Source organism: Notolepis coatsorum (assembly GCF_963971535.1).
Source record: "Notolepis coatsorum genome assembly, chromosome: 10".
Lineage (NCBI taxonomy): Eukaryota > Metazoa > Chordata > Actinopteri > Aulopiformes > Paralepididae > Notolepis > Notolepis coatsorum.
Window position 1 is genome coordinate 46194375 of NC_140174.1, and position 22194 is coordinate 46216568.

At 42.4% G+C, this 22194-nt stretch overlaps 1 protein-coding gene across 1 annotated transcript in view; it reads right to left on the minus strand.

The window, feature by feature from the left end:
- LOC311235563 (5-hydroxytryptamine receptor 3C) overlaps window positions 1-22194 on the minus strand; it is a gene marked incomplete at both ends in the record, with an annotated part of 31606 nt that overhangs the window by 7123 nt on the left and 2289 nt on the right. The window contains 7 exons of the mRNA XM_084323031.1: window positions 16194-16376; window positions 17659-17744; window positions 18131-18307; window positions 19254-19464; window positions 19797-19957; window positions 21115-21284; window positions 21957-22066. Coding sequence (XP_084179157.1) covers window positions 16194-16376; window positions 17659-17744; window positions 18131-18307; window positions 19254-19464; window positions 19797-19957; window positions 21115-21284; window positions 21957-22066 — 1098 coding nt within the window. The remainder of the gene's footprint in view (window positions 1-16193; window positions 16377-17658; window positions 17745-18130; window positions 18308-19253; window positions 19465-19796; window positions 19958-21114; window positions 21285-21956; window positions 22067-22194) is intronic.

Sequence of the window (22194 nt, forward strand, 5' to 3'; positions counted from 1 at the left end):
AATGAATGGCCAAAGTCTTGAATCAGATAAAATAGCTCCTTGTCTTCATATTCTGATGGTCTTAAATTGAAGTTGATCTTACCTCAGGCCGCGTACGATGGTGTGCTTCTTCAAGATACTTACCTCGCCATGACTTCTCGGTTGTTCTTCACATCTCAGTGTGGCTCATCATAGCATAGCATGGGGAAAAAACATAAAATCTAGGTAGCCAGTTAATTTTGCATGAAAAACAATCATTCGTTTTGTCATCTAACCCTAATTAACCTTACTGTCATGCATTTGTCCTAATAAACTAACCTACACTGTAGCACTCAACACTTTGATGACCATTGTTACTCAGCTGATAGAGGTGTGCCTTGCCTGATGTCCTGTCGTACAGAACCTGTGAGTCGCTTTGGATAAAAGTGTCAGCTAAATGATCAATGTTGTTGATATCTTGTACATTTAGATAATTGTGCTGCAATTTTGGTGGTTGATAATTTTGCAGTCATGGAAAGTATTAGTTGTTAAAAGAATAGTCTAAGGAATAGTCATGCATGTTATTGGTTATAAACAGAGAATAGAAGGAGGGGATTGTAAGTAGTTGTTTTCATCATTAATCTTTCATCTCGGGCACTTCTCTAATTCATGTGCCTCTTGAAAAGAGATGATGAAAACGACTGGTTAGTTATTGTTAGTATGGGAGTTAGGTAGATTTTCATAACTGCAAATTCATCATCTGTAACTAATTCATGTTAATTAAGTGGTTCTCTGTTGCCATCCACCGCCAGGTGAGTCCACCAAGTCGGTGGTCATGAGTGCAGGCATTTGCATTGCTTTGTCTCCCAAGTGCCCACTCTGAAGAATTTACATGTGGGTTTTTGGATGTAGATTTGTTCCAAATGGTCAATCGATTGTCTCTCAGCTCTGCACTGTCTCTCGGTTGACATGCAAATTGTTGGATTTTCTGTCTTTTGTGATACAATTTGGGTGTAGTCATTCACTGTTTTGCATCTCGCCTCAGAGCCAGATCTGTAAATACAAACACATGTTAATTTTCCACTCTTTTCTAAGACCTGGGTGAATCCTCTTTGACTGTCTGTGTGCTCAACAAACATTATCTAGATCTCATCCATCCCGTTCTTGGATGTAATGATAGTGTTATCATTTATCAATCATATCGCATATGTACACAAGCATCATATGAATGTGGACCCACACATTTTGAATCATGTTTAAAATGTCTTACAATGGAAAGGGCTAGTTATCTTTCATTGGTTCTTTAGATAAACACATTAACTCAAGTGAATATAACCTTTTTTTTTTTTTGATCCACTTTTTCTCCCATTTTCTATATTTTTCTCCCATCCCAATTTCGTATCATCCAATTCAACCCTCCCCTGTCACGAACGCTGTTTCTTGCCTCCCACAAGCCGGCTGCAGTGAGGACTAAGTCATACATAGCACAAGTCCCCTCCGGTACTTGAGGTAACAGCAGTCGCATCTTTTCACCTGCGCAGCTCGATCTATCAGTGTCGAGGAGTAACGCGTGGGAGGCTCACGCTGCCCCCGACACTTCCTGATTCTACTGCGCAGGCGCACCAACCGACTTGTAGGAGTCGCTTGTTCACAACGTTCGATCCCCACCCTTCAGTTTTTCCCTCCCCGTAATACGGCCAATGTGTATTACTGCGGACGACCAGCCAAACTGAAAAACAATGTGGATCAAGTGAATATAACCTAAACATCTTACTTTTAAACATGATCTATGTTGTTTGTGCCCAAGTTTTTTAACATTGAAAGCTTATAAAGTCTAATCTAACGCTGTTTATGTGGACAATTCTTGTACTGCCATATATTGGGAACCGGAAGTGTTTGTTTAGCTCCCATGGTCAGTATGACCGGTACGCCCACAGATGTATTATAATTCTGAAACAGACATTGTAATTAGCTTTATGTGACTTATAATGTGTAAATTAAAGCACATAAACACTCAAGTGATCTGAGATAGTTGTAATTTACTGTAACTGAGATGATAGTTTCTACGTCAAATGACTCCCTTTTCTTGACTCCTTTTTTATCACAACCAGTACTGAATTTTCAAATCTGGTATGTCATAAATGTACAGATGTAGCAGTACTGACTATCTGTATGTCATGTATGTCATAATATGTCCTGATAAATTGAAAATGGGGGACCCTGATGTAAACAAGACTAAAGTCTCTCTCTGGTCTGCATCCCCTTAACAATTGTGTGTATTGAGCTGTACTGTATTGTACCCATTCTGCAATCTGTTAATAAAGTTTTCAATCAATCAATCAAAGCATCTATATTTATGATTTTCATACTCACCGGGGAAAGCTGCAATGTTCGGTTCGTTTCTCCGGTGGTCTGGGATGGTGCAACCTGCATCTCGCCACTGCAACTCAACATTTTCCAATGGCAGCGCGCACATACATATACAAATAAAACATATACTACACGTGGATTTCACGCACCCTTGGCCTTGGGTACATTACACTTTACGTTCGCTTATGGATAGTTTAATATAAAATAATAACTTCACGGCGCGCATAGCGTCACGTCATTGCTCCATGCGACGTTCGTGTGTTCTCATTCGCCTCGGAAATAACGCTTTGTAATTCATACAGTATTTTTCCCACGAGCTCTCAATAGCCTGGAATTCCTATACCAGCGTTTTGTTACCGAATGAACGCGCCTGTGCATATGTGAAACGTAAACAAACTGAAACGATAAAACTATACTTCCCCAAATGGCCGTTCCCGTGGGCCGGTGTTCTGCGGAATCCGGAAATTACTATCCTAGTTTGTTCCCGTGAACTGCACTTCAATGTTATTCTTTGTATAACGGTAACTCGTCTCTCAATGCTCGTCGCGCTATCCGCAGCCGGTTCTTGACTCAATAAAGCAACGCGACGGGTCCTATAATACTTGTGCACATACGAACGAGACTTAAACAGACAAACAAACAATAATACATATAAGTTAACGTGTGTGTATATCTGATTGTATTGGATCGCTGTACGTTTAGTCGCCCAACATCTGTTGCGACAAGGCATTCATACCCTTGATATATAACTACACATCGTTATTAAAATCATAACGACCGAACCTGACTTCGAAATTTACCAGCGATATATTAGATTATATATACCTTTTAATCATACTCTCGGCCTCTTAACCCGCGACTAACGTCCTGTTTAATGTACTTTCCGCGATTGATGTCCCGTTTAATGTACATTTACGTACTCCCGGGACATCGCGTAATCATGTACTAACTAGGACATCGCGTGATCATCTTCCCGCTATCTGTATTGATCAATTGGTTAATTTAATCCAAAATACATCGTTTTCAGGAAATGGAAGAGATTGTGAGCTTAGTTTGAGGTTGAAACAATGAATATTATGACGCTACTCTGGTAATTTCTAATTATGATTCCATCAGCTTCTCGGTCCTACTTCCCGCCTCTTTGCAAAGGAATCACAGAACGTTTTTAACAGAGTAGCGTTTTCCAAGGATATCACATCTAATAAGCCCACGTTTCTTGCCTTGTTGCCTATATTTTAGTCTGAATTAGACTTGGGGTAGCAATCCAACAACCTGTATTGTGTGCCTTAACTTTTGGTCGGCTCCGACTCGACCTGGAATAGCACTTCAACCTTTGTGCCTAAACTTTTTGGGACTAGCACATATAACCCATCCTTTCAGAACCTCCTGATAAGGACCCAGGTGCACGCGTGCCCTGGTAACGATTCTCAATACAGATCAGATATATTAATGCACATTATTCTACTCAGCCATGATCTCAATATTGGACAACATTCTGTAATATTCACCTGGCACAGAGAAAAGCGGGAAGGTTTCAATTCCTTTCCATACATTTTTGGTCGACCATCCTATTATACTCACTTTTCTCTGTATAGTTGAATGATACAGCACGCCGGGAGGACGCAAAAAGTCTGTCACAAGTTCGTAGACGCCAATTGTGGGATATTTGTGGATATCCTGATGAAGAATGTCTCAGTCAACCGAGGCTTGGATAATAACAAGGTTTATTAACCAAACAGATAGAATACATAGAGAGAATGGCTGAGGCTCTCGCCCCAGGAGATCAGCTGAAATTACCCAGGTAAGAAGCCTTGATTGTGGTCGGGAAGAGCCCTTTATAGTTCAACAAAGGGGGTGTGTGGTCCCATTTGATAGGTCAGATGGGGGGGAGGGGGTACAGGTTTGGGGACACAGGGGAGGGGGGTGTCTTATTCCACAGAGAGGGGGGGGGGGGGGCACAGGTAAAGGGAACACAGGGGAGGGGGATATATTTACATGAGGACATATTATACCACAGTTGCCAAGGACCAAAGCCGGCAATCAGTTTTTGTTGACAATAATGTGTACCGCCACCCGTTTCCCTGAGGCTATCCCTCTTCGCAGAATTACAGCGCCTGTAATAGTTAAGGCTTTGACGAAGTTCTTCTCCACGTTTGGACTGCCTAAGGTAGTACAAACGGACCAAGGCACCAACTTCCTGTCTAGGTTATTTGAGCAAGTGTTACAGTCCCTGGGTATCCGACATATAGTGTCCAGTGCCTACCACCCCGAAACTCAGGGGGCTCTAGAACGTTGGCATCAGACCTTAAAGTCCATGCTGCGTAAATATTGCTTAGACACAGAGAAAGATTGGGATGAGGGTGTCCCCCTTGTTCTATTTGCTGCGCGAGAGACCATACAGGAGTCTCTTGGTTTCAGTCCTGCTGAGCTCGTTTTTGGGCACACTGTTAGAGGGCCTCTGAAAGTTCTTAAAGAACGGTTCATGTCAAAGGGTGCCAGCACACCCACTAATGTGCTAGATTTTGTTAGCCAGTTTCGAGAGCGACTGCATCAGGCGTGCTCTCTCGCAAAAGAAGCGCTCTCTTCTTCCCAGAGAACTATGAAACGGCGCTATGACGAGAAAGCTGTTTCTCGATCTTTCCAGCCAGGTGATAAGGTTCTAGTCCTGTTACCTATCCTTGGTTCTGCTCTTTCCGCTCGTTTTTCCGGACCGTATGCAATAGACAAGAAGATAAGTGATACAGACTATGTGGTTCGCACCCCTGATCGTAAACGTCACTCTCGTGTTTGCCACATCAATATGCTTAAACCATATTTTTCCAGAGATAGTGTGCAGGTGAAGACCTCAGACCAGACAGCCGGACTGGCCGTCTCTGCTGTTGCCTCAACTCCAATAGTTCCGGACTCTCCTGACGTTAGTGGTGAGGATGTAGATGGCTTGGAGTTGCGCAATGCAGCCCATCAGGGTGCTAGATTGTCCAACACTGAGATGTTATTGAACCTGCCCACTCACTTAGCACACTTACCTGAGGAGCAGCGAGAGGACATCACAAATTTGATTCAGGCCTACATGGCTCTGTTTGGTGATGTTCCCTCCTGTACTTCTGTATTGGCCCATGATATTAAAGTTAACAATGCTGTGCCTATCAAGCAACATGCATACCGTGTTAACATCACCAAGAGGGCCATGATGCAACAGGAGGTTGACTATTTGTTAAAACATGGTTTAGCCAAGCCAAGTTGCAGTCCCTGGAGTTCACCTTGCTTGTTAGCTCCCAAATCGGATGGAACTCCTAGATTTTGTACTGATTTCCGAAAGGTAAATGCTGTCACCGTGCCTGATTCCTTCCCACTGCCCCGCATGGAAGATTGTATTGACAACCTTGGATCTGCCACCTATGTTAGCAAACTAGATTTGTTAAAGGGTTACTGGCAGGTCCCTTTGACCCCCCGTGCCTCGGAAATCTCTGCGTTTGTTACTCCTGACAATTTTTTGCAATATACTGTAATGCCTTTTGGAATGCGTAATGCCCCGGCCACTTTCCAGCGACTGGTGACCCTAGTCCTGGCTGGTGTTCCAAATTGTAATGCCTATCTCGATGACCTGGTTGTCTATTCGACCAACTGGCGTGACCACATGACAACCTTGCAAACTGTCTTTGACCGCTTGGCTGGAGCCTCCCTGACCCTTAACCTTGCCAAGTGTGAGTTCGGCAAGGCTACGGTTACCTATCTTGGTAAGCAGGTAGGACAAGGCCAAGTGCGTCCGGTGGATGCAAAAATATCTGCAATCACAACTTTTCCAGTGCCTACTACTAGGCGGGAATTGCGTAGATTCCTTGGGATGGCTGGGTATTACCGTGGTTTTTGCCGGAACTTTTCTTCTGTCGTCACTTCTCTCACTAGCCTGTGTAGCCCGTCCAAACCATTCATTTGGACAGCTGATTGTCAAAATGCATTTGATAGTGTTAAAGCTCTCTTATGCAGTTCCCCTGTTCTCTCTGCTCCAGATTTCTCCCTGCCGTTCCAGCTGGAGGTGGATGCCAGCGGGGTGGGAGCTGGAGGGGTGTTATTACAGGAAGATCATGATGGTGTCAGTCACCCGGTTTGTTATTTCTCCCGGAAATTTAACAAACATCAACTAAACTATTCCACTATTGAAAAGGAGACTTTGGCTATGTTGTATGCGTTGCAACATTTTGAGGTGTATGTCGGTTCGAGCGTATTACAGCGTACAACCACAATCAGCGCCTCATGCGTTGGGCGCTCATAGTGCAAAATTATAACCTCAGCATAAAGCATAAGAAGGGGTCTGAGAATGTGTTGGCGGATGCTCTATCTCGGAGTTAAATCTCTCGTGCTGTCGACTTGATCTATTTTTGCTGTCTACTCGGTCTATGTTGCTGTGGACTCGTTTTATGTTGCTGCTAGTTTTTTCATAGCTCTTTGTTTTGGAGTGCATGTTATCTCAGATGTTATCTCGTTGTTAAAAAAAAAACATGTTTAGTTGGTGTTAAGTGTCAGACATGTTTTTTGTCTTATGTATGGGGGTGTTACATCCCAATGTATATATTCCCCAGTGTGTGTCTCCATGTGTGTGTGTTCTCCATTTTGTTTGTTTCCTCCCTCCAGCCATTGTTCCCTTCACCATTGGTCAATTCTTCCATTATTGCAATACAGCACCGATTGGTGGATGGCTTCAGACTCCAACACTCAATCCACACCACCCAATCATGGATCACCCCACACCTGTTAAAACATGGCTTCTCACTTCAGTCTTTCTCTCTCTCTGGCATGAGGCTAGGCATGTTGTCATTTTGGTAAACCTGTAACTTTGACAGTATTGCATCTCGTTTATTGGCCTTTGGTGCTTAGTAGTAATTTCCTTGTGTGTGTATGGCCACAGAGAGAGCATTGTTAGTTATCGTTTGTTTTTGTATATATTCTGCTTTTGTTTCTGTATAATTAATGTGTTTTTCTCTCTTTCTCAGGAAGCACAGATGGGGTGAGCTGCCATTTCCTTTGGACATTGTTTTCTCCTGTTTTGGTTAGGTAAGAGTAGTTTAGGTAATGTAATCTCTTTTACCATAGATTAGATTGTGTTTATTTGGAGTATAGTGGTGTTTGTTTGTTGTTTTGGCCTGGGCTCACCCCTGAGCTACATGTGCTTCCTTTGCCTCTATTCAATAAATATCATTGTTGTTTACAAACCTGGTCCATCTTTTCTGTCAACCAACTGTTATGTTACAGCCCTTTACCCTTAGACTCACAGGGGTCGTAACACAGGCCTAACCTCTCCAGCGACAGGCATCAGTCCACACGGTGTGTCGCCACCAGACACGTCTCTGGTGATGAATGCACTGTGAGTCTGTCTTTTGTCTCCTGAAAGGAAATGTTTTATTTTATTTATTTTTTATTCTCTTTTTCTCCGCCTGATTTTTTTATTTTTATTTTTTTATCATTATCTTTCCCCCCCCTCCTTTTTTCCAATTTTTCTCCCATCCCAATGTTAGTCGTTATGCCAATTCCCAACCCCCTTCCTGGTTGTTGCGCACTCCCCCCTTCTGTTGGTCCGGGAGGCCGGAGACTTTCACATGCTTTCCTCCGACGCATGTGCAGCCAGCCGGCAGCCAGCCTGGCAGCGCAGATTCTCACCGGGAGAGTGTAACGTGTGGAAGGTCACACTACCTCCCTCCAGATCCTACCCTCGCTGTGCAGGCGCCCCGACCGAACTGTAGGGGTCGCTGTCCACAACGCCCAGGACCCACCCATCAGCTTTCCTACCCCTAACACTGCCAATTGTGTTAGTGTGAACGACCAGCCAAGCTGATAGCAACGCCGAGAGCTGGATTCGAACCCAGCGTTTCCAGCATTGATGGCGAGCGCCTTGCCCACTACACCACCTAGCCGCCCCCGCCTGATTTTCTATGCTTTTCCTCCCATCCCAATTTAGTCGTTATGCCAATTCCCCCCCTCCCCTACCTGGTCGTTGTGCGCATGTTCCCCCTACTGGTCGGTACAAGGGAACCCTGAAGTCTACCACATGCTTCCTCCGACCCAGCGTCTCTCTTTTCACCTGGCAGCGAGGACTCTCATTGGTGAAGTGTAACGCGTGGGAGGTCACGCTGCCTTCACCACTTCCTGCCTTTCGCTGAGCAGGCGCCCAGACCTGACCTGTAGGTGTCGCTGTCCACAACGCCAGATTACCACCCACGACTTCCCTCCCGCTAACTCAGCCAAATCTCCGCTACGCCACCCGACCGCCCTGGAAATGTTTTTTAATGGCTTAAAAGATAATCCCTTTTGAGTCAATTATTTTTATTGACTCAATTACAGTAACTAGAGTCAATGTAATTGATTATGTTCCACTGCTGATTGTGTATGTTTGAGAGCTGTCAATCACCCCTACACTTAGTCTGACTGAGATGGAGTCATGTGGTGAGCAACAGGATATGTCATAAGTGCTCACGCTTCCCATCTCTGAGTTGAGACGCAAATGGTGTATTCCCAAGCTGACATCATATTATTTAGTTCTGCCACAAGGAGCTTTAAGCTTCCACTCAAAGACATTTCACAGGTTCCTAATGGTGTTTGATATAATTTGTGTGAGTGTAATCATAATGCTGAAAAATATGTAGAAACTCTTAAAAAAAAAAATTGTTTCGTGACTCAAGTTTATTTTATGACATGGGCAATTGTATCACTATTGTCAGGTTGTGTTGTGTTTTCTTATTAATCCTCTGATTAGTCCTTTAAACATTAATGATATACATCCTTAAATATAAAACGTAAATACACTTGTACACTGTACACTACCCGAGACCATCAGATGTACTGTCTGGTATGATAAAAAAGTTAAATTATAATAATTAAATAAATTATAGATAAAATAATATATATATACCAATCACAATGTCATTAAATGTGAGAGAAATGTGATACTGGCCTACCAGCTATCAAAAACAACATTATTCAGTGTCCAGTCACCAGCAAAGGTTTTTTTTTGTGTACTTCCAGCATGTAGCTACAGTAGGCTACACTGTATTATAACTCTCCTGAGTAAAACATTATAATAATTATAATAATAATAACTAAAAACTGCAACATTGTCAATGTTCAACCCTTAAAAAATATATACAATAGTAGTCAGTAATCTTGTGTAGAACCTGACCCTTTAGCTCTATTTGTGGTACAGAATTGCACCAGTTTTCCTTTTTCTGTATGTGTTAGAGGGAGTCTCACCTCTATCCAAGTTGTAGGAGTGGTCCTTGTCCTGTATGTCCTCACGGTCCTCCCTCAGACTCCCTCTGTCTGCCTCTGTCTCCCGGGGGAGAGAGTCCTTCTCCATCAGGTACGTCACAAAGTCTCCAACAGACTCAGCGACATCAGACCAAAGATCACAATGCAGTAGGTCACTGTGAGGAGTGAAACCAAAAGTATTCATTAAATTATGTGGTTCTGTATGTCCTGCTACTGGCCATATGCATTACAAACCAAACTCTGATTTTCTGAGTAGAAAAAACATGTTATTTTTACCAATGAGTGAGTGAGTGAGTGAGTGAGTGAGTGAGTGAGTGAGGAAGTGAGAGTACAGGGTGCATGATTATGCATTTGTTGAGTAAAGGCAGAAACAATACTACAGTGTTATTATTACTACAGTCCGGGATTTTCTGTGTCCCGAGTCCCAACAATTTGTTCCGGTTCTAACCAATAGAAAAACATCAATACTGAACCACTATTCTGAATTCAACACTGATTTGTCTGTATGTGTGTCAATCAATGTTGTTGTCAGGCTGTTGCTAGGACGCTTTGGGCATGCACTTTCTAACATAATGTAGTATGCTAGCTGGCTGTCATGCTGAAGAGAAACTATTTTCTAAAGAGCTCCAGGAGGCTTACTCCTTCCTTTGCAAAGTACCCGGCAATGAAAATCCTGCATTCTGCACACATTGTGAGAGTAAATATTCGATGGCGCAAGGTGAAGATACAAAAGATCATATTAAGGCAGTCAAACATAAGCGGTGGCTACAAGCCATGGGAAGTAGCACCTTCGCCAGCTCAGGAGGGGACCTTTGCCTACCATCTGGTAAAACACAGCCAGAGCTTTCGATCCATGGACTGTACAACTGGTCCTGTTAGAAAATTCTATGATGAGTGTTTTACATGCACTCGCACTAAAGCTGAGGCAATTGTGAGCAGCGAAAAGCAAATTTATTTTGTTTTTATTTAACCTTTATTTAAACAGGTAAAATTACAAGTGCAACCTGTTCAGACAGCAGCCCATACAGTTACACATGTAAACAGCAACAGTACACTCACCAGTCAACACACAATAAATGACAACAACAACACAAAACATAAAGTGCCAAAGAGCGGACAGAGAAAAGATTCCGCCTTAAAAACAAGAGCAGATCATAGAAGCTCTCTCCAAGACACCCAACATCAATAAAAAACTCACTAGGGGGACTAAGCTGTCCAGCTTCAGACTCTGCTGTAGCGTGTTCCAGGTGGAGGGGGCAGAGTAGGAGAACGCCTTCTTACCATGCTCAGTACGGATTGAGGGGATAGAATAAGTGGTGATATTTTTAATACATGTGCACGTGCATGAATGTGTAGTACAAATCAATGGTCAGGGTTTTGGGTTTGAAATATGGTTACCCTACTTATTACTGATTATTTATCGTGATTATTTATGATGGACAGCCAGGTAAGAATGGCCATAGCCAGACAGGCACTAGCGTGAACTCATCTGTTGAGATATCAAACACGATGAAGAAAATGTTCTGAGACTATGTGAAAAGCCAGTAAGGTAGCTAGTATCTATCTGCTGAAAGCTAACTCACTGCCAACATTATTCTCCATGTTGAACTACTATTTCTGAAACAGATTTACTGAGACAGGTGTTGTGGCAATATTATCATGTCATTATACAACTGTGTTACAATGTGTATCCTATCTCTGTACAGACCAACTAGCATAACGGCCCAGACTACTAGGCCACAGGGTGTGTGTCTCTTTAAAGATCCCAAGGCTATGGGAGCTGTTAGATGAAGCTGTTTTTCTTCTATGCTAAAGGCCAGTCTGGTTTTGCTCTATACACGCTCATGAAAACAACCATGGTGTGGAGTCCACCTTATATTGTGTCTTGTGCATCTATATTACAACGCTTACATAAGCTGTGGGGTTCACATTATAGAAGGAGGGCAAAATGTAGGGGGGAAATGTTGACTTGGTTTTGATCTCATTGGCTAGTCTGACACTTGGAATTAGAGATACAGCCCACATGACTGTCACTGCCATGGTTTATTTTTAATTCAACTGATCATTTCCTCACAAGAGGTTAGCACAATGAAAGAACACTTTTCTGATTCACTATCTCCTCGCCTACAGACAGTTATACTAAATCATCTCAACAAATATCTTCGCTGATGGGTGTCCCTGGGACAAATCTGGGCCTATGGGTCCTTGACATGAAAGCCCCAGAAGTGAGGGAGAGGGCCAGAGGGTTTGTCAATCTCAGGTTGGATTTATTTTTTAGGCTGATGAGAGTGAGTTATGATTGGTTACTGACAGGTGAGTCATACGGTTCAAGCACATGCAAGGTAATGTGAAGTGAATGCCTGCTCTTAACAGTGAAATGTGCTTGAAAACTGGTTTCCCAGAGTAGGAGATTAAAGGGGAATGTCACCCATTTTATGCACCACTCTTCTGAAGCTAGAAACCAAAGGGAAGCCCTAAAACTTTTGTACAATTTTACTCAGTTTGAGTAAAATGTACTCAGTTTAAGTCAAATTTACTCTGCGAAATTTACAGTGTGGGTGTAAAATATGGTGCGGCTGCATAGACAGTGAAAAGGGCTCTGACTTTATGAGGTCATAATACAAATATAAAATACAAATATTTGTGTGAGCTCTTATACCCAAGATGGAGTAAATAAATAAATACAAATATTAATTTAAATAATAAAAACAGATCAAATAAAAGTATTTGTGTGAGCTCTTACACCAAAATTAAGTTTAAATTGTGATTCAGATTTGTGGGCAATACTAGATTATAAACATCATATATGCAGTCCTCTGCTCAATGCTGTATACCCCACAGACTTCCAGCATTGCTAATGCTCTACTTCCAATATGTCAGAAATTAAAACACTTCTGTATAAGTGCTTTGTGAGTGGACAGAAATGACCCCATCATTTGTAACAAATCAGATTTCTAAAATGGGTGTGGCAGTCTTGTCTGCCATGTGGGTTTTGGTGATATGAATTGTAAATATCAGCTTTATACATTATGTTTATGACCATAGTTTCAACCCAGAAGTAGGTTGGAACAAATTTGCAAGCGGCACCACATAGTAAGCCACAATGGCTTACTACCATAGTGTATTTATACCTGTATCACTGTACATAATAATACTGTACAGATTAGCATACTCAGTAGTACTCATTTATATACATTCCATTTTACTCACTTGTACATTGTATATTGTTAAAGCACTTTACTGTTACCATTGTAGTCTGGTTAGATGCCAACTTATTTTCATTGTACTGTACTAAAAGTGTTACGATGGGGTAGGTTAGAACACAGTTTGCAGAAAGGGAACGGAATGGAGGAGGCAGAGACGAGGATTGAAGCTTGGAGAAGGGAGTTTACTGTAGAATCCAGTGCAATACAAAGAACATACAGAAACTACTTAACAAACTACTCAAACAAAACAACAAACACTAACACTTACTACAGGATGACAGCGAAATACGGCGTGGACAGGAAACGGGGAGGGAGACAGGAGGAATGTCGCCACAAGGAAGTGAGGACAGACAGAACCTAAATACCCAAACCAATTAACAATCAAGAACACCTGGCCAACACAGAATCACAACACAACCTAGACAATAAAGAAATGACAACTAAACACAACTAGACACTACGGCAATGACACACAACAAACCCAAAACAGTGAACCATATCACACCAGGGAAGGGAAAGTCAGGGACAGCACACACCAGGACACCACATTGATCACACTATTAATTAAGGTTAAAACAGTAGTCAGGATGTCCAGTGTACTGGACCGCACCGTCTGCGGATGGCCACCAGAGGGTAGAAGACCAATGTTAGGCAGAGAGCCAATGTTAGGTAGAGAGCCAATGTTAGGTGGAGGGCACTGCCCAATGTTAGGTGGAGGGCACTGCCCAATGTTACCATCCTGCCCAGTCCAGCCAGGACCGGGCCTAGGAACGTGACAATAAGATGACAAACAATACATTTGAATACGAATCTAATCTAATAGAGGCCTTCCACAGGATGTTTGTGTAGTTGTCTTTCTTCCAACATGGCTGCCTATAAAACAATTGGTAACCACTTTTGAAAGAAAATGCCTAATTTCTGTAGGCAAAACACTGGACATGCGTATTATTACTATTATACTGTGACTTGTTTGCAAAATCCAGTAATACAAGACCAATTTATGACATTTTATAATATTTCTCATGTATCAACACAAAGCAACCGTTGTTTTGTACATTATAGCGACCGTCGTGTCTGCCAACATGGACAACAAATGAGCATTCTAAACATTCTCCTCTATTTGGTCCACTTCATGCACCGCTTTTCGGGCATGTTTAGAACTCCCAGATAGTGAGTTGTGCCAAAGAGAATTGACCAAAAAAGAACATCTGGATCTGGAGCCTATTCATCGAACATCTCTGAATGAAAGCCTACCCCTGATCTAGAATGACTAACAAGGTTACCATGACATTCTCCTTCATTATCGTCTACAGGACACAACTGAGCCTAGATCACCACTCCTACTTTAAGAGACACTTGATAGGGGCCCTGGTCACAATCATCAGTTGTCTGAAAAAGATGGAATAAACACAGCTGGTTACAGTAAGACACTTTACACATTACAAAAAGCTTAGTGAGATGAAAAGACAGCAGCTGAGTCAGGAAGGAAGAGGGCAATCCGGGCGGGGTAAATGGTAAATGGACTGCATTTATATAGCTCTTTTATCCAAAGTGCTTTACAACTTCTACCTCACATTCACTCTCCGACAGCAGAGGCAACCATGCAAGGTGCCAACCTGCTCATCGGGAGCAGTTAGGGGGTTAAGTGCCTAGCTCAAGGACACTTCTGGAGGAGCCGGAGCCCGGAATAAAACCGGGAACCTTCTGATTACTAGACGGCTGGTCAAATAAGTCATTGCCAATAGATCACCTACAGCTTAGAACCTTCTTACCTTCTATAACAAAAAGAACAGATCACTGTGTACATCGTCATCAAAAGGCAAAATAGGTCATCAGGACAAGCCCAGAAGGCCAGAAGATTGAGAATAAAGGGAGATGGGGGTGTGGTGCTCGGATTGGGCTGGTGGAGTGCTGGGGGACAAAACTGATGGAAATGCGGCCAAACTGTTATCCCAATACCCCAATGTTTGACGCAATGACGATTTACCCTCCTTGGTATTGTAGCGACCCTGGGATTTGGGTGGTTGGTCAGTCGAGCTGCCACTCTGCACTCCCCCATCCTGGGGCTGGCGGCGACGCTATTGGTCCCGCGGGTTGACAGAGTCGAGAGTGCGCGGGCTGACCTGGGGACGTGAACACTTTAGGCAACCAACATGCGCTTCCGCGTTTCTCTGATTGGCCGAGCGCGCGGATGCGCCGCGACGCGCTCCTCAGAGGAAAGGAATACTAAGCTCTGCAGTCACGTAAGGGGCTAGTAGTCACTGTGTGTTGTTGTAGCCACCGGGTAAATCGCGATTTTTTATTAGTTTGTCATGACAAACCAATTACATAATCCAACATATGTGTAAAGGCACAACATATTCCATTCCATATTTTTTTAATGATTCGTTACGGCGCAATCAATACTTCCATGCGTTCGGGACCTCCATGTTTTTGGGGGTATTCATCAGAAAAATCGGATCCGGGATTCGGCTCCCATCAGTCAGGCAAGAACTGCGGGTTTTCAGCCTCTCTCCTCTCTCCTGGAGCTTAATGGGGAGCCGTGCTCAGCCAATCAGAGAAACGCGGAAGACGCTCGGCCAATCAGAGAAACGCGGAAGCGCATGTTGGTTGCCTAAAGTGTTCACGCGACCTGGGGAGGCTATAAGAGGGTGGAGCACCTGGAGTGCGGCCTCTTGGGGCATGGGAATGTGTAGACATGAGTCACTTATACTGCAACCTGTATGAGAACCGTTGTAATAAAGCCGTGAACTGCGAACTATATCAACCTGCCTCGAGAGTCGTGAATAACGTGGTGCTTAAAACAAAGCAACGTTACAGTATGGTATTATTATGTCTCCAGGGGAGGACACAGTTCCCACCAGGTGCTATCTAATCATTTCTCCATATATAGCGTGTACAAGCTTCACATGAGAGAATCTCATTCTGTTTCCATTAGAAAACCAAAGCTATAGTATGTATGTAATTGTACATCTCCTGAACGCTTTAATCAAATATTGGCAGGACAAGTAACCAAAAGCAGGCTTACTTAATTTATTAGATTAGAAATCTTATTTAAAAAATGTAATTTAGAACCTGGTAATAAAATACATAGCTTGGATCTTGAAATTTCTAGAGCAATTACTTTGCAGTTTGCAAGTAACATTTTACATGATGTTTCTAAAATTCAAACTTTTGAAAAACTACACTATTACCAACATATTATATAACAAGGTCAGTCAGTAATAAACATATTCAACAACTAAATACACTATAAGCAATAATTAATTCATGAATTAAAGCCAAGATATAATCAAGGTTACTGATAGACTTTACAATACTCCAGGAAATGACTTAACTGTCATGTATCGTCTAAGAAGGGCTCCATTCTGTATACATACGCCATAGAAACAGAGAGACAGTGATCATGTAGCCAATAAAGAAGGCTGTGTTGATTCTTTGGGACACTCTGGTCCAGTAGCCAGGCTTCCCTCCTTCCTCCCTGCTGCTAAGGAACAAAGCCAGGGTCCTCTCCACCTCCTTCAGCTCCTCCAGGATCAACAGCAACACATGGGACTCACCTGTCTGTGTGTTCTTATTAACCTGGAGGGAAGACATTTGGTACTGTCACGTTTATTAAGTAGATAATTCCCCTGTTAAGGTTTAAGTAGATAATCCCCCTGTTAAGGTTTAAAGGAACACGCCAACATTATGGGAAATGTGCTTACCCTCTTCTCCAGAGTCAGACATTAGATACCAATTTCCTCTCTGTCAGGCACGTGCACACAATAGAGCCCAAGCTTTTTGAGCTTAATAAAAAAATATATTTTTTTATTTATTTTTTTACGCATATAGACTGCCCTTACAACTGAAAAATGTCAGGATATAATAAAAATATTAGGTAAAGAGAGAGAGATGCCCCATATTCCATTGCAGTTTGCACGGCCTCCTCAGCGTGCCTCTCCACGGACCTATATATTTTATGCATAGCGTGGGTGGTGGTGATGATGATGATAGAAACCGCTGTGGCGCATACAGTTGAATGCTGGTATTGCACTCCTTGAGGGACACGAAGAAGTCAAGTCAAGGGATTTGGGAATCTCAAATACAAATCGGGATTGGAATAAAAAAGGCATTTATATTAAACAATATAGAATATACAGCACTTCTTGGGGTCTGTAGGGTAAGCACCCTCCCCCCTGAACATTTATGGAGATGTATGGGCCTTTTAAGTCAGTGATAAAGGTGTCTTTCAAGGATAAGTGAGCTTCTGCACTGATTATTATAGTTCAATATTCAATATTTGATCACCAAAACCCCCCAAAAAGCATAAAAAGCCCCCCCCCCCCCCGAAAAGGGCCCTTAAAAATCGGGTTTGCGCGCTACGCACGCTCGGTTAAATGACACACAGGTATAGTGCCCTTTTCAGCCTTTGAGCACCTGCCCCTCTAAAGTCCTGTGCACGTCCCTGCTCTCTGTTCATTCAGAAGAAAGCTATCCGACTGTAAGCTAGCCTAGCTTGGCACAAATTAATGGAAGCCGATACGGATCAGCTAGCCTTAAAACTCTGAGAGAGGTGTTTTTGGCCAGCTAGGCTAGCTGATCTGAATCCGCTTCTATTGATTTGTGCTAAGCTAGATTTGATTGATTTGATTGATTTTTTTATTAGGATTTCCATTCGCTTATGCAGAACATTAGCTACTCTTCCAATAAGATGGATATATTTCTACTGAACGCACAGAGAGAAAATTGGTATCTATAATTTCCCATAATGCCGCATGTTACTTTAATCTGACATTTTTTGCATTACATGTGACAAGAATGTACATTATGAAACTAGAAAATACAATGAAAAAATGTCAGTGATCAGTAACACAGATCTCACCTGTTCAGCTATGGGCAGCAGTTCACATGGTGTGTCGCCACCAGACACGTCACAGATGCATCTGCAGTGAGTCCATCTTTTCTTTTCTGAAATGAAATGGTTAAACATGTGGATGATTGTACAATTATTATGATTCACCATCATGTATAATCACCCTGAGTAGAGTATCCAGAAAAGCACTAAAGCCAGCAATTCATGAAGGGAAAAGTGATGTAAGTAAGTAAATACAATAATACAATTGTTAATAGCACCTTTTCAAACAGAATGTTCCTAACGCTAAAATGTTCCTAATTTTGATTGAGATGTTGAAAACACAACATTCATGACACATCAGTACATGTAGATATAACGTATTGATATAAAGTGCTAAGCTGCATGATTATTTAGGGTCCCATCTTTAAACTTTTGTACAGCACTTTTTTCATAATCTGCCTTCTTCCTGGATAACCTGACTTGTTACATTATGCCTCACCTCTATCCAAGTTGTGGCAGGCATTGTGCTGTTTGTCTTCGCAGTCCTCCCTCAGACTGTGGTCTCCGTCTGCCTCTGTTCTCGGGGGGAGAGAGTCCTTCTCCATCAGGTACGTCGCAAAAATCGTCTCCAACAGACTCAGCGACATCAGAGCAAAAATCACAATGCAGTAGGTCGCTGTGAGGAGGAAGCAAAATACATAATACAAAATGTATATCAAGATACACTGCTACTATTCATTAGGCTTGCCACTGTCTGTGATACCCGTGTTACTCTGTGTACTCAGGCATATGTGTGTAAAAGGTGTATGTTTTTTATTTTAATTAAATTGTATATAGAAATAAAACCCATTTAGTTCCTTTTCACATCTCAGTGTCCACATTCAGAAAATAAAAAACATAACATTTGTAAAATACTAAGCGTGTTATCAATACTTAGTCAGACAACATTATAAACTGAAACTGTCTGCATGGAAAGCAGGACTATTTTATAGGCCTGTGCAGCAGAGTCACTGTACAGAGTAGCTTAAGTTTCACTTTCACTTTGAGAATAGATTTAACTTTGCATGAAGGCTCTAGAGAGGCGACATGTCAGTTACACAACGATGGTGGAGGATTTGGCAATATTTTGGATTTAAACTCCACAGCAGCTCGACTGGAGAGGAGCTCAGAGGACCAGACCAGACCAGCAAAAGTATGTTTGTGTGATGCAAGGCTGAAGCTACATTGATCCATCATCCTTCAATGAAAATTGGGGGTGAATTGATGGAAGACATCGCTGTCCGTTGGTTTATTTTTAAATTAGAACATAACGTCAACTTTGTCTGTCCAAACAAATGGATACTAGTCATTGACTCATGAGCACCTACGGGTGGCTGCAATTAGAAACTGGCCCTGGTAAATGTCTTGATGAATTGAAAATGGGGGACCCTGATGTAAACAAGACGAAAGTTTTTCTCTGGTCTGCATCCTCTTAACAATTGTTTGTATTGAGCCGTACTGTATTGTACCCATTCTGCAAACTGTTAATAAAGTTTTCAATCAATCAATCAATCGGCAACCCTACTATTCATATGAATTACAAACTGATGAAGCTAACCTCTCTCAACCAGTGTGTGTTGTACCTATGAGTGGAGTCTTGTTGGACATGGAGGGCAGTATGTCATTGAGGATGAGCAGCAGCACTGAGATGGCCAGCAGCACAGTGACCTTGAAGCCCAGCTTCTCACCCCGGTGGTCTGAGATGAAGAAGGAGGCCAGGTCCAGACACAGGAAGAACAGGACGGGCAACAGGAAGTTAATCACATGGAGGAGGGGCCTCCTCTTCATGGTGACCTATAGGAGGAGATGGTCAAGATCATGCTGAATGCTTTTTCTTTTTTTACATTTCAACCATAAAACAAAAACACACATTTGTAATAACAAAAAAAAAATATATATATATATATATATAAATAAAATAAAATACAAATAAAATACAATAATCTGCTAATTTATGCTGACACCTTTTTCTCTTCTTTTTTAATTCGTTTTTTATTTCATAAAATACAATAATCAGCTCATTTATGCTGACACCTAAAGTTAACAAAGTTAAACAAATATTCATTGTTTTTGAGAGAATCAAAAACTGCACTAATCTCCCAGAGTCTCCCCTTTGTGATGCGTACAGTGTATATGATTTGTTCCCACTCTTCTTCGTCCACCGTGATGGTGCTGTTGGTGACTGACAGGTCGATGAAGTCCCACTCCCCCTGGGTCTGCATCACCTTACGAGAGAACTGCGTGGCCCGAGACGAGTTGGAGAACGCAACGAGCTGTAATTCATTTACTGAGGTACGGAGAGAGGGAGATATGGAGATGACTCAGGTGAGGATGCGGATGAGGAGTTTGCATAATACTCCTGTACCCATTCTGCAATCTGTTAATAAAATTTTCATTCAATCAATCAATCTGCACAGATTGCAGAATGGGTACAATACAGTACGGCTCAATACACACAATTGTTAAGGGGATGCAGACCAGAGAAAGACTTTCGTCTTGTTTACATCAGGGTCCCCCATTTTCAATTCATAATGAATTTTAAGTAAGGGTGCAACTTGCTCCGTGCAATCCATTCTTTGTGGATCTAGCCCTTAGTCTAACACTGAACGTGCTCCTTCTGTCAGCCAAGTCTGTGAACTGTATGGGTGGGAGGCGTTGTCCCTGATGGCATGGAGCTTAGCAAGGCTCTAGAACACAGATCTAGAACACAATTGTGTGGCTAGTAAGGCCGGGTGCTACAAATAGACTTAGAAGAACACACCAACATTATGGGAAATGTGCCTACCGTCAGAGTCAGACAAGAAGATAAATACCAATTCCTCTCTGTGCGTTCAGTAGAAAACTATCCGGCTGCAAGCTAGCCTAGCAGAGCACAAATTAATGGAAGTGGATACTGACCACCAGCCTAGGGAGAGATGTCTTTGGCCAACAGCTAGGCTAGCTGGTCTGTATCCAATTCCTTTCATTTGTGCTAAGCTATGCTATGGAATTGGTATCTATCTTCTTGTCTGGCTCTGGAGAAGCGTTTATTTCCCATAATGTTGGCTTGTTCCTTTGAGTAAAATTGTATGACTGGCAACGCTGGACCTCAGGCCTCCCAGGCAGCGGTGTAATAAATGGACACACGATTTAATGACATTGTTTGAATTGTGGCAAACATTTCTTATATAAGGTACTCCAAGCAAACTATTTGACTGAGGTCGGGTTTAGAAACGGATGTGGTTGTAAACAGTGAACAGTTTAAACAGATTTACAGCACAGTTGAGTAGAGTGGACAGACTGACACACACACACATACACACACACACACACACACACACACACACACACACACACACACACACACACACACACACACACACACACACACACACACACACACACACACACACACACACACACACACACACACACACACACACACATTTAAACTCACTCCCTCACCATTGTGTATGATAGAGCCAACAGTAATGTTGCACCTCTGTGTGTCGAAGGGGAACTTATGGACGTCCATCCTACAGGTGCTGACCACCCTGATATCATCCTCTAGAGAAACAGCCCCCTCGTGGGACACACGGTAGTAAGGGCTCGGAGGAGCCTCATCCTTCACCGTCCTGAGAGATTACATATTTTCACAAGGACATTTACTGAGTATGTGTATACTGGCTACTACATCTAGTGGATAACGAATTCTACCATATGACTTTATTATTGATCAACAAAAGTCTTTAGAATGTTGGAACGATTGAGGACAGGTTTATTACAGTACCTGCCAAAGTCTCTTTTTTTGATGGACCTATACCTGCCACATGCCAAAAGATTTACCAGCATTTGGCTGGCGACTGGTGGTCAAAATACGACAAACAAACGCTATATAGCGTTGCGGCACTCAAAGGGCGGCATGAACTAACGACAAAACGCGTTGCTGGCACTCAAAGTGTTAAGAAAATTTATAAATAAAGAATTATTTATTTTTTTTTTTTTTTACTATACTTCACTTTCACTCAGGTGTATTATTGATGCTCTCATTGATACTATGTTTGTTTCTGAAGTGTGTGTGTGTGTGTGTGTGTGTGTGTGTGTGTGTGTGTGTGTGTGTGTGTGTGTGTGTGTGTGTGTGTGTGTGTGTGTGTGTGTGTGTGTGTGTGTGTGTGTGTGTGTGCGTGCGCGCGTCCGTGCGTGTGCGTGCGGTGCGTGCGTGCGTGCGTGTGTGTGTGTGTGTGTGTGTGTGTGTGCATGTATGTGTGTGCACATGTGTGCGTGCATGGACATGTGTCAATGCTCACATCTCATAGATATAAAGATCTGGTTTCCACAGCATTTCTTTGGGAACAGAAATCTGAGTGATCCCACAGAACTGGGAGGGATCCCAGGAAATGTGCTCGTTGTTCCACTCCTACAGGAAAATCCAGACGGGAAAAAACTGACCAATCAGAAATGAGTGAAAAAAATTACTGAACAACAGGGAGTATTGAAAAAATGAGGCCGAATGTATGGAAAATATAATGGAAGTGTTGTGTATTT